At 34.9% G+C, this 13,637-nt stretch overlaps 1 protein-coding gene across 2 annotated transcripts in view; it reads left to right on the plus strand.

The window, feature by feature from the left end:
- The window catches only part of LOC110462710, a 32,447-nt gene extending 23,151 nt beyond the window's left edge, over positions 1 to 9,296 (plus strand). For both annotated transcript variants that reach the window (XM_021516815.1, XM_021516816.1), the window contains exons 2-3: positions 160 to 656; positions 5,458 to 9,296. In XM_021516815.1, coding sequence (XP_021372490.1) covers positions 197 to 656; positions 5,458 to 6,215 — 1,218 coding nt within the window. In that variant the 5' untranslated portion in view covers positions 160 to 196 and the 3' untranslated portion in view covers positions 6,216 to 9,296. The remainder of the gene's footprint in view (positions 1 to 159; positions 657 to 5,457) is intronic.
- The last annotated feature ends 4,341 nt before the right edge of the window (positions 9,297 to 13,637 follow it).

Below are 13,637 nucleotides of genomic sequence, written 5' to 3' on the forward strand. Positions count from 1 at the left end.
CGTTTTATTGACAGATCACTGAAAATCTCCTGCCGTTGTGGGAAACGAGACAAACAGAAAACCCAATGTTTTTATGCTGAATATCACAAACACTGAATTTGTATGTCGGATATTTTTTATGGTCACATTATTAATTATTCTCTATTTATTTTTTCGCAGATGTGAATTCTTGCAACCAGTCCACAACTAAGTGACCATGTCAAAGAAAACCAAACCGGAAGTACTTCACAGAAATCTGGAGAAAGCCATTCAACAAAACAACACAGAGAAAATTTTAAGTTTAGTTGTTAACGAGAATGTGGACGTGAATTCACGAGACATCAGTCATGACCTGTTAACGATCCTCATGAAAGTATGCTATCTAGAAATTCCTGATCGTGATATCGTTGATATTATAAACGAGGTTCTGGAACGAGAACCTGACGTCAATATGCAAGATTCCCTGGGAAGGACTGCAATAATGCATGCATGTATTTCCGGTAAAGGTGACGTAGTGGACTGTCTAGTCAGTGACCCGGATAGTCGTATCGATATATTTGACTTTGACGGAAATTCTGCCCTTATGTACGCTGTGAAAACCGGAAGTTTACCGATCGTTAAGAGGATTCTTGACCATCCGGGCGGTTTGGCATTATTGGATGTATATGATACCAATGGTGAGTAGAGAAGGGTGACATGATGTGTGCTGTTGATGTCATTTTATAGAGCGATATACTAACGTAGAGAAGTTACCACTGACTATTAAGTGACAGATCATAGTCATGTGATGTTTAAATTGTTTCAGGCAGTTCTTTGCTTCTTCAATGACCTTCATTGCCATTTGTCTGATGAAGGTGACAGTGTACATACCGTTCTAGTCATCGAAACGTCACATAGAAACTCTTAATTGATTGTGTAAAAAAGAACTTTTCATAATAAAAAACTAGTTCTGTTTCCTCTGGGATATTTTAGACTTCACAGAAATAGGTTGTAGTCTGAAACGAAATAATTCCTATGAAATTATATCTGTCAAATCATATAAAACAATAAGGGTAGATGGATTTAACCCATTCACCCCTAAAGTCACGTTTGAACCTTTACCAAATCAAAGACTGGGCAAGTCCAGTTTAAATATGTAGGTGTGAACGAGTAAATACTTACCTTCTGCTAAAATGGACATGGACATTGTTTGAGACCCTTATTAATCTGACAGCAAAATGCTCAATACAAATAGGATATCGTCTTATATAGAATGAATGGGCTTTATCTCGGCCTATTAAGTGATATATAACACCGAGGAACGTGAATGACAAATATTGAAATATTGGTTGGAAAACAATTAATGGTGGGGAGAGCATGTGACAGGTGTTCCTACCTTATAATTAGTTGTCAATTATTTAAGTGTAGTGTCACTTATTATAATAATAATAGCAATAATAAATATTCCTACGTCATTTCTGTATATTTCGCAATCTCCATAAATTAATATCACCGTACTATAATGCTGTGATATTGTACCAATACAACGTATATAGAGGATGTTTCCAGTGGATACCATATCTATTTCAGGAGTTTTACAGAATGCTATTATTTTTTCAGGAGTGAATAGCATAATGTTTGACGCCAGGTTATAATGACGTCACGCCTTTTTGAATGCGCTACTCAATGCAATTCTACAGCTTTCTGCTATTTTTTTAGGCAGGATTTGCTAACAAAAATATATTATCAATTGTGTATGCAGGCCTATGTTAATAACTTCGTGTACGTACCAAAGATATACAAAAGTAATCCCTTATTCTATCGTCGCTTCATCTGCAGCTGAACAGAAAGTCCACGGCAGCAAATAGAAAATATCATTTTGATTGGTCAATATAAAATCGATACTGACCCCAATATCATCACATGTGAAGATAGAAAGTGTTTCGAAAATCTCTTCATCGCAGTAAGTTTTAATCGCACTTTTTACCGATATTGCAAATGTAATCTATTATATTAGTCCTTACTGTATCAATGTATTTTTTTTAAACTATATGCAAAAATATGATTATTTATAATGTTATCTGAGGGAGGGATCATTTTGAATGCCATGACATGCTTATATCTGTCTAATGTTTATAATTCTTAAAATATTAGTGAATGAAATTATACCGAAATGCCCTTTTCAGCTTTTGAATCGTAGTTCCAGGGTATCTAAGAGTTGTTCAAAGTATGCTTAAATAAATGACCACATAACACAAAGAAATTTGTCAAAACAAATGAAATCCCAAACTAAAATTGTGCGTATACGGTTTTATAATTATCATCATTTATATACCAAGCACAAAAAAACAATATTTGAAATTTTTAGATATTTCTCAGAAATCTCATTTGGAAGTGATCAGACGTATATCAACCATGTCTTGTTCGCCGTCCTTCATCATTTCCCCCTTTGTCAACCACAGGCGTTGAACTTAATCTTCGTTTGTTCTTTTTCCGTTGATGGATCGTTTAGACGTTTCAATCAATTAATCCATTTGACATTTATATCACCTAAATGCCAAATGAATGAAGCGAATTTCGTAAATGAACTTCTATACCCCTGGTTTAAAGACCCTGAACACTTGAACTCGGTATTATGATGTATTTCAATAAGATTTGGCATAATTGCAAAATAAAATCGTGTGTGTGTTTGGCATTTACATGTCACGTGACAAAGCCCAACCTTTCCTTTTCCTAAGACCGGATGTAGGTCAGAGACTGTCTAGAGTTATTAGAACTAATTGAATAATACGTCACACAGCCGGGATTGTCCCACATACGTATGTATTGGGAGACCCTCAGTATAAAATACCGATCAGGGATTAGAGAATTATGGTCTTAAATCCAGATTTAATTCCGTGTTAACTTATTCACCCCTGAAAACACATTTGAACTCTTCCATTTCAAAGGTTTGAATAGATCATTATGAAATTTTAGGGGTGAATGAGTTAACATACTGTATAGTGAAGTCCACCATAGGAATGACTGTCGAGTGTTTTTAACTATATTTGTCATTTTTATTAGTACACATTTTGTGTTTTCATTGTGGTGGTATTTGCTATTTCAAGAATTAAAGAAACTACTTGAATATTGAAATTTGAAAAAGGTCGAAAGAAAATGTCAAGTCAGAAATATAAAAACAAAATTAGAAAATGGATTGTTTAGAAGAAGAAAAAAGACGACAACCGGTGGCAAAGTCCTAGCATCGAAATACGGAAAGAAACTCTTTATGCTAAACATACAGAAACCAAATGATAATTTCTACGTATGCAGACAAAATTAGTAAAAAAAGGATGGACTTATCAATAAACAAAACCAATCCCATTATGACAGTGAGTTATTCAAAGTGCTATGAATAGACAGTATGCGGGTATCTCAGTCGTGGCAAGTTAGAGTACACCTATCACCAACACCAATACAAATGGTAGTTTCTACGCCTGCTTAACGCTCAGCTATTTAGGAGTGGGACGACTGGTTCGCCCGTTGCCAGTTCAATGTGACCGGGTGGATTGTCCTGCTGAGTGTCTTCGGCAGTATGTTTCAGTGAGGTAACACTATAAAGTCGGCATAAGTTCCGCGCTATCACAAAGAGACAAACACAAACATTTCGCAGCCTCCCAAAACGCACACATATACACTACACGCATGCATCTTGCACACAGGGGAGGCCGTCCTTAAATGACCATGGCCCACTTGTATAAAACATCTCAACTCTTGAGATTTCCTCAAGTCTAAGATTACCCATAGACAATACATTGCTTGAGATTTTCCTTAACTTTGAGATGTTTTATACAAGTGGGCCCATAGCGGTTGTTAGGACGTTAAACAATACTAAACCAAACCAACTTTGCTATCACCTTATGGGAATGAAGCCAGGAGACAATGGTGCACTGTGTTTGCTATAAATAAGTGTTTATATCATACTAGCTACAGCTTCTAAAATAAGTTCGTACTAACCCTTTAACACTGTGGACCATAATGGACTCATCCATATCAATGCATGGTAGAATCTACTTAAGTAACATAGGGGTGAAAGGGCTAAACTCGAGTTTGATGTAAACAATTTCAATATAAACAAAATCACTGTATACATTTTCGTTGTATACGTATCCATTGCTAAATTTTCAACTTATTGCATTTCACCTTAAGACATGCTAACTGTATACAGTTTTACTATACATGTATGCGTTTCGATTTACATACAATGTCGCTATAAATGTTTTCATTGTATACATATTAGCCGTGCATGATTCAAGTTTATTAAAAATATTTGTACTATAAACATTTGTATTATAAACGTTTTCATTATAAAAGATTTCACAATATATATTTATAACATTTGTACTATAAACAATTTCACAATATATATTTATAACATTTGAACCATAAACAATTTCACAATATATATTCATAACATTTGAACCATAAACAATTTCAAACCATAAACAATTCCACAATATATATTCGTAACATTTGAACCATAAACAGTTTTACAATATATATTCATAACATTTGAACCATAAACAATTTCACAATATATATTCATAACATTTGAACCATAAACAATTTCACAATATATATTCATAACATTTGAACCATAAACAATTTCACAATAAATATTTATAACATTTGTACTATAAGCAATTTCACAATATATATTCATAACATTTGTACTATAAAGAATTTCACATTATATATTTATAACATTTGAACCAAAAACAATTCACAATATATATTCATAACATTTGAACCATAAACAATTTCACAATATATATTCATAACATTTGTACTGTAAACAATTTCACAATATATATTTATAACATTTGAACCATAAACAATTTCACAATATATATTCATAACATTTGAACCATAAAAAATTCCACAATATATATATTCGTAACATTTGAACCATAAAAAATTTCACAATATATATTCATAACATTTGTACTAAAAGCAATTTCACAATATATATTCATAACATTTGTACTATAAGCAATTTCGCCACTAATGCTAGCTACATATCTACTCTCTGTGTATACATGTATAGGCCTATATTAGACATTTTATGTTCGCTATTCCGTCTTTGCATATTGCAGAGTTATCTTCTCTTGGGAGGAGGTATTGATTGTTACGTCACTTGTTTGTGAGAGTAACGTCATCAATTTTTGAGAAAACGACGTAATTTTCTCACACAAACCAATGACGTAACAATCAATACCTGCTCCCAAGAGAAGATAACTCTGCAATACGCAAAGACAGAATATACATATTTGACGTATAATCTTTGTATTTTCAGAACACGTATGAGCCTTTACAGTGCTGCATCATTGTAGTATCTAAACCTTCGTATACAGCAGTTTCTGTGTTGCATATTATTCGATAGTTCTATAACGTGCTGTATTATTATAATCTCTAAACTGAGTAAGAATTAATAATTAATCTTTCCTTTTCTTTTCTCAGGATTGTCTCCCCTGACGTACACGAAGGATAAGGGAGAACCACGATTGTACAAGTTGTTGACTTCGTATCAGAAAAATTTCCCTCAGAATAATGAGCGTCAAGCTAAGAAAACGAGGAGTCCTCATTTACCGCCGCCATATTCTCCACGGCTGGAGCGATTAAGGAAACAAGGGCAAACACCTCCCGATGCTTTGAATAGGTCATTTGAACGAACCTCGCCTAAATCTATTTATATCGATGACGAAACACGTCATTCCCTATCTCTCAGTACACCTAAACTAAAGCGCAGGAATTTCAGGAGTTCTGACGCAATTAAGTGTGGACGGGAAGTCAATCTTCCTATCATTCGCAGGACAGACAGCTCAGAAAATTGTACGGATTATCACCAGAGTCCATTAGTGTCAAGACTTAAAGAGCGCCGGAATTCACTTTCACTTCCGGACCTGCGTGATATGTCTGGATGTCTAGTAGCTTCCGGTGAAAGTACTCCCGTTTATCCCAGTAGTTCTGAGGGGTACTCCAGCGAAGAAGAGGAAGATGATTCTATATTCGGTCCTTACAAGTCTCCGAGAAAACAAGTTAATAAACAAGTTAAAAAGTGTTTGTCAGAAAATCAAATTACATTTCCACAAATCAAGACTCCCCCTAAGAACAAACAGCTACAGCGGACGATGACAGACACATGTGTTTTTGGAATCGGCAAAAAGGATGGCGGTCGAAACAACAAAAAGATTCATATACCTTCTGGACTCTTATAGCACTGCATACCTTGTAGAAGGACTTTACTACAAACCTAACCTCATAAGAGAAACACAAGATACAGCAGTGCATAGTATTGAAGAATGATATAGAAAAAAATAAACAACTGCGAAAAAAATGAAATAACAGCTAAAACAAAAAAAAAACGACATGAAATCAGAGTTAAGATTTGGTATAGCAGTGGACGGTATTTCACGATAATGCAAATCATGAAATGTCAGTTCAAAGCATTAAACAACTGTGCAAACACTAAAACCTCTAAAAATGCAAAACACTGAAAAAAATAATTCATGTAAATATGGAACTGTCCAACACCTTAAATAATCTGATGATTTCCGTGTTTAGGACGGCATCTCGTACACTCAGTACTGTTCTATAGTGTGACAATTATGGCGTTACACCTCACCAAACATTGTTTTACTGCAAATGGCGTACAAGCAATGGCGTATCAGTAAAACCCATTCTCATAACAATGGTTATGTTTGCATTAGATAAATATCGCAATCTCAGGACAACTATCGGTACCGAGTCGCTATTAAGCGATTGTACATTGTATCTCATTCACAGTGTCATATTTCCCTTGTGGTATTGTACTGTTGATAAAAAAACTCACATCACAAAATCAAATTAAAGGTTATATACGGGCAAATAAAATTGTGTGAATCTGTCAAAATCAATATTTGATATTTTTCCGCGTTTTAACCCTTTCACCCCTAGGTAACTTTAGTAGACTTTACCATGCATTTATCGGGACGAGTCCATTATGATCTACAATGGTGAAAGGTTTAATGTTAATACTCGTGTTTCCCGATTTCAACGTCTTGAAAATAAAACGATAACTTCTATATAGGAAACATACCGAAAACTGCCTCCCTTCAGATCATTAAGGTACGTTTACAATTGCAAAGTTTATTATTAATTAGTAGACTTTAATATACATTTATCGGGACGAGTCCATTATGGTCTAAAGTGATGAAAGGGGTAATGCGGTAATGCTAATACTCGTGTTATAATAAAATTGCAGGGAATTCCCGGTATTAATAAAAGATTCACATTCAATTTTTTCTCACTTTCATCGGCTAGCGAATAGAGCGACAAGTTATATATAGGAAACATACCGGATGTAACCTCCATTCAGATCATCCAGAAAAAATAGGAAAGGATTGCTGGTGATTTTTATCTAAGGTAGCATTGCTATAACTATTTACTCGTAGTTTTCATGTTTTCTTTTCCTATTATTTACGTAATCAGAGTCCGTATTTATGAAACCATTTTCATGCTAAAGCATGATTTTTGTGCTCACACCCACTCTCTTGTAACTCGCTTAAATCTTGTCATACAGTCAAAAAGTCAAGTGTAAGCAATGAAAACTTGTTCGGCTTAAAGCCTTTCCAAATATCTTACATATCATTGAAAAGAATATAATCAATTGATAAATGTATCACTGGCATGTGAAAAAGGGCTGAAGTACAGAATATTGAATTGCGCAAGAGAACAGTAGCATGAATACGAGCCCTGGTGTCGATTGGTGGTGTGCTTTACCATAACAATGGGATTCTTCGTACCTATTTCTACACTTACTCAAATGTGAATGTACCTTGAGGTTTACCGGCAACACAGGAGGACAAGCGGGTATTATCTTCATAAAATTAAAATTTATGTTTAATTGACAGAACAGGTCAAATATATTCCACTACAATGCTATCATCAGTCAAGTTGTGAGATCACTGGTATTTCAGAGAGAGACTATAACATCTCTTATATTAAAAACTACACTTGGAAATAGTTTATATATCTCCTTCTTCGATATTCAAGGGTTGCGCTCTGAACAATTGTTAAAGCAAACAAGCTAGCACATCACACCACAGTAATACTACCGGGAGGGTGGGAGCTATGAGCATGCGGCCATTCGTGTGGCTGTTACTGAAAGAATGGCCGAGCGCATTGTGATGAAAATGAGGCGGTTTCAACAATTTTCGGAATTAGTCAAAACGAGGCTAAAAAATACGGATTGGCTTAGTATGCATACTTACCCTGTACCCTTGGAATGCACCATGATAAAATCGAAGGCTGACGTTTGTCTACTGTATACCGGGAAACTTTCAAACTGTCAAATATTAGCCTTTCAACAGTAAACGTCATGTTCGCCCATCGTTATTTTTGCCCTGCACATGTAATTACTAGAAAGGGTATATTCGTATTCGTTGTCATGATAATTTTACCCTCATTGCGGAGGGCGAAAAAGGCGAAATTTTAATTGCGGCGACAATTATCATTCAATGGTGATAGCTTAGTTCCAAACCTTGAAATATTATCATTCGAGATCAAAGTCCGTCAATTTAACAATTACGCTGCCGTGTGAATCACTTATATATTTAATCAAAGCTTTACTCTGAGATCACAGCTCTACCGTCAATTCCTTCACGACCAGTAAGACGTGTTCAGGGATTTGGGTTCTTTGATGACAAATTCATGGGTTGAAGAGTTGTTTCTGGGATGAAAAGATCCTCAGTTCTAGAGTTGACTCTGTGATGACATAATCCTGGGTTTATGAGCTCAATCCGTGATGACAAAATCCTCGGTTCCAGATTTGATTCTGTGATAACAAAATCCAAGGTTAAAGAGCTGATTCTGTGATGACAAAATCCTGGGTTTATGAGTTTAATCCGTGTTGACAAATGCCTCAGTTCAAAAGATGATTCTTTGTTGAAGAGTAAATGGAAGGTATGAAGGGTACAACTGAAGTTCGAAGATATATTTTTCAAAAATAACATATGCAAGAAATCAGGTAATACGATCACATGCATATTTTGAATTTTATTATTAGAGATGTGTGTTTGTGTATTGTTGTTTGTATTTAAATGTGTTATTTCCCGTTATTTATTACTATACAGTTCTGTGTCTGCATTGTTGATATTACTAATGTCATTTTAATTTCTTTTTACATATGTGACACCTCAGAATCTATCTGCAATAATACTGACTATATAAATCTATATATTTTTGTACAATATGAATCTGTTTTAGATATTATCTATAATACATGTTTGCATGCTATATCGAATAAAAATTATGAAATACTTTGTTAAGTTCCAACTATGTTTTATGTTAAAATCCTGTCATATAAGTAATACATGCGAAATATATAAAATGGAGTGTAAATCAAGCTTACAAGGTGGTAGACATGGTTGATAACTCTCCTAGTTGACAAGACAAGGAATGCTCCTGACGACAAAGGGTGGACTCTGTTGTTGAACTCTGCAAGTGGTTTATTTTGCTAGTTGACAAGGCAAGGAACTGTAGGGCGACAAGGTAGTGGACGCCACCCGAAACTCCACGGTAGATTCGTTCATCGAACACTGCAGCAGAGTCATTAGAGGTCTGCCGATTGAGGTTAACTCTGCCGGCGGACAAGGTGGACAATTGGTAACTTGCAATTTGTTTCTGGTACGCTTGATACGAAACACATTCATTGCTCCTTTTTTAGCCAAACGTTTCAAAAGTGTAACGTTATAAAGGTTGTTAATGTACCTTACCAATTTGATGTATTTCTTCACATTTTTTCGAGCACTAGACCTTTGATAGAGCTAATGAACGGCTATAAATGGCAATAAAGTAGCTTCTCTCATTTCCGTGCGTGCAAGATAGAGCTGTCCATGGCAAGGAATGGGTGTAAGAAAATCTCGCTGACAGATTCGTTTTCGTGAACAAAGCTAAGGGGGAAAATTGGTATTTTCAAAATGGTAGCTAGTCCAAACGCATTTTCAGGGTTTCTGAGCTTTTCTGGTAGTTGGAACGAGAGAAAAATACTCTTTACTGCCGAGGGGAGTAGCATAGGGAAATTCCACCTCGCATAGCCTCGGGTTTTACCAAATTTGAAAACCCCTTGGGTGAAATTTCCCTATCCTACACCCTTTGGCATGAAAGAGTCTATTATCACACAACTGACCATTTTACTATGTCATACGTCCAAGTCATAAATATGGTAATACACGCGTGTAATAAAACCGAAAGTTACTGCGATTTGTCAAAACTACGCCACTACATGTGTTACTTTCATTTCCTACTGTTGACTATTTATTTCTATGAATTGAAAATGTTTATTAGGTCTTTATTTTTTCCGTTGCATTAAAAACTGTTCAGGGTTTTTTTTAATCTGGAAAAAAATTGTAGTGCGCGGAACGGCAGTGCTGTGATCAGAGTACTTTGGTTTTGGCCTTTATAGAGTCAGCTGATTGTACATGACTTGTTTTGTTCAAGTTATGCAAGCTATGGGATAAATAGAATCTTACATTCGTGTCCATGTGTTATATATGTTATTAAACTCTTGCCTTAAAGGCGCGTGTCATATCACATTATTGAATTCGTGTAATAAATTCAACATGACATGGACACTCATGAAATCCTCTATGCATTGTTCAGACTTTTGTATACGTAAATCAGTATCTATATATCTTCTTTATAACTTCGTATTCTTCGTCTCTATTACTGGAGATAAAGAGATATGTTACAGCTAACTTCAACTCTAGATCTATAAATGAATGTTGAGTGGGAATTATAATTTCAATATTTTCAGAAACGATGAGCTGGACAATTATCTTTAATATAAAAGGTAGACTTCGTTTGTAATTAGGATTTGAGAATAAAATATCTTAAGCCAATGTATACTTTTTGTTCATGAATGATAAACGACTCTTTTCTACAATATAGTGATTGTATACACAAGAACGCCCATAAAATGAAAAAAACAAACAAATGGAAACTACTTCTTTCAAGTATTGTGTTAATGATTTGTTTGGTACCATAAGAAGGTTTACTAAAGATGGTCCCTGGATTACATGTTATATGGGTTACGCGCAGTATACCAGAAAGATGCTACATATTGACATAAGTACATTTGTATTTGTTGCAAAACTAACAGATAAGATATGCTCATCGATCACAGTTGTTAAGTTCTTATAATTGTTTCGCTCATGAAACACTCCGCAATATTTTGCTGCTTTTTATTAAATTACGCACACCTGTATCATACATGCAGATCCATTTTTCTTCTTACCTGATAAATGACTCACCTGTAATCAATATGGTTGTCAACAGGACAGGTAAACGTGGTCGGATTACCCGATTTTTTCCCCTTTTGTTCTTTTTAACAACTGATTACCATATATACCAACAGGTTACATCGTATACACAAAAGTAAGAAAAAAAATTGATGAGTGTTCGTTAAACATTTTCATTATTTTAAAAACCAAGAGACCCAATGGGCCTGCATCGCTCACCTGGCTAAATCTCACACTGGTAACCTTAAAAGTGATCTAAAATAAAGCTACAGGCAAAATATCAGTATTTATGACTATAAGTCTTTCAAAAGAACCTGTTAAAAGATTTAAAAAAACATTTCATCCCTGTGATCTTAAAAGTCCAATAAGGTCATTATGTTGAACAAATTTTACAGCCCTTCATCTCACGATGCAACTTGCAAAATATCACCACCCTATCCTTTTGTTTATTAAGATAAGGTCATTTAAATGTTTACACATACTTTACCAAATGTGACCTTGAAAGTGGGTCAAGGTTATTCAAATTAGAATGCTTGAAAACCCTTTATCCAAGCATGCTATTTGCTAAATATTAACACCCTGCACGTTTTGGTTATTCAGAAGAAGTTGTTTAAAAGTTTCAAACCTATTTGACCCCTGTGACCTTGAATATAATTCAGGGTTATTCATTTGAACAAATTTGGTATTGCATCATGTTAGCATGCTGCTAGCCAAATATCATCATCTCAAGGTTTTTGGTTATTCAGAAGAAGTCTTTTAAAGATTTTGAACATGTTTGATCTATGTGACCTTGAATAAATGTCAAGGTCAATCATTTGGACAAACTTAGTAGCCCTTCATCCCATCATGTTATGGGCCAAATATCATCATCCTTCGCTTTTGGTTTTTCAGAAGAAATTGTTTAAAGGTTTCATACATATTTTCAAACATATTTGACCCCTGTGACTTTCAATATAAGTTAAGGTCATTCATCTAAACAAAGTAAGTAGCCCTTCATCCCAGTATGCTACTGACTAAATATCATCTAACTAGGCATTTCAATTATTCAGAAGAAGTTGTTTGAAGTTTTTAACATATTTGACCCCTGTGACCTTGAAAACCGGTAAAGGTCATTCATCCAAACATGCCTCTGGCCAAATATCACCATATTGGTCATTTTGGTTATTCAGATGAAGTTGTTTAAAAAACTGTTAAGACAATTGAACCCTGTGACCTTGAATATAATTCAAGGCCATTCATTTGAACAAACTTGGTAGCCCTTTATCCCATCATGTGATGGGTCAAATATCATCATCCTGCACCTTTTGGTTATTCAGAAGAAGTTGTTTAAAAGTTTCATATTTGACCCCTGTGACCTTGCATATTAGTGAAGGTCATTTATTTTAATAAACTTGATTGCCCTTCATCCCAGTTTGCTTCTGACCAAACATCAGAAGAAGTTTTTTAAAGTAAAATATTGACGCCGGACGCCGGACGACAGACGACGGACGGACGACGGACGACGGACGCCTCACCATGACATTAGCTCACTTGGCCCTTTGGGCCAGGTGAGCTAAAAATCTGGAACGATTGTTCACTGCGCGGAACGACAATACTATGCTAGTTTAGTTAGACCTCGAAGTCTTGATACTAGTTAACCATATAATACACTAAAATAAATAGACATATATTGTGTTCCTAATCCTAGACAATCATATAATACACTAAAATAAATAGACATATCTGGTGTCCCTAATTCTAGACAATCATATAATACACTAAAATATATAGACAGACAATCATATAAAACACCAAAACAAACAGACATATCTCGTGTTCCTGATACGTGACAATCATATAATACACTAAAATAAACAAACATATCTGGTGTTCCTGATGCTGAACAAATATATAAAATTCTAGAATAACTGACATTTCCTGTGTTCCTGATACTGGACAATCATATAATACACTAGAATAACTGACATATTCTGTGTTCCTGATACTGGACAGTCATGTGACGCTCTATAATCAATATATTTTGCTTTGTTTCACTCCTTGATTAATTAGTCGATACCCATTAACATAGAAAACCGATACATGGCTGAACGATACTTCAAAAAGATTTGCATCAAATCAACAAATCCGTAATAAACGTCTAATGTATTGACAATTTCATAAAAACAGTATTCATTATTTTAGTACAATAAGACTTCCCTTAGGAGCCTTGTGTTTAAGGGAGGGATCACTTTGACAGAATATCAATATATCATGAATACCACACGCATACAGACATTCTGGCATCGCATGTTCAGCTCAGGTTTTCTTAATTGAATCTCGGGATACCGATATATCTCATGTTATGACACGAACAGAGACAGA

The sequence above is a fragment of the Mizuhopecten yessoensis genome, unplaced genomic scaffold (assembly GCF_002113885.1).
Source record: "Mizuhopecten yessoensis strain PY_sf001 unplaced genomic scaffold, ASM211388v2 scaffold10823, whole genome shotgun sequence".
Classification (NCBI taxonomy): domain Eukaryota; kingdom Metazoa; phylum Mollusca; class Bivalvia; order Pectinida; family Pectinidae; genus Mizuhopecten; species Mizuhopecten yessoensis.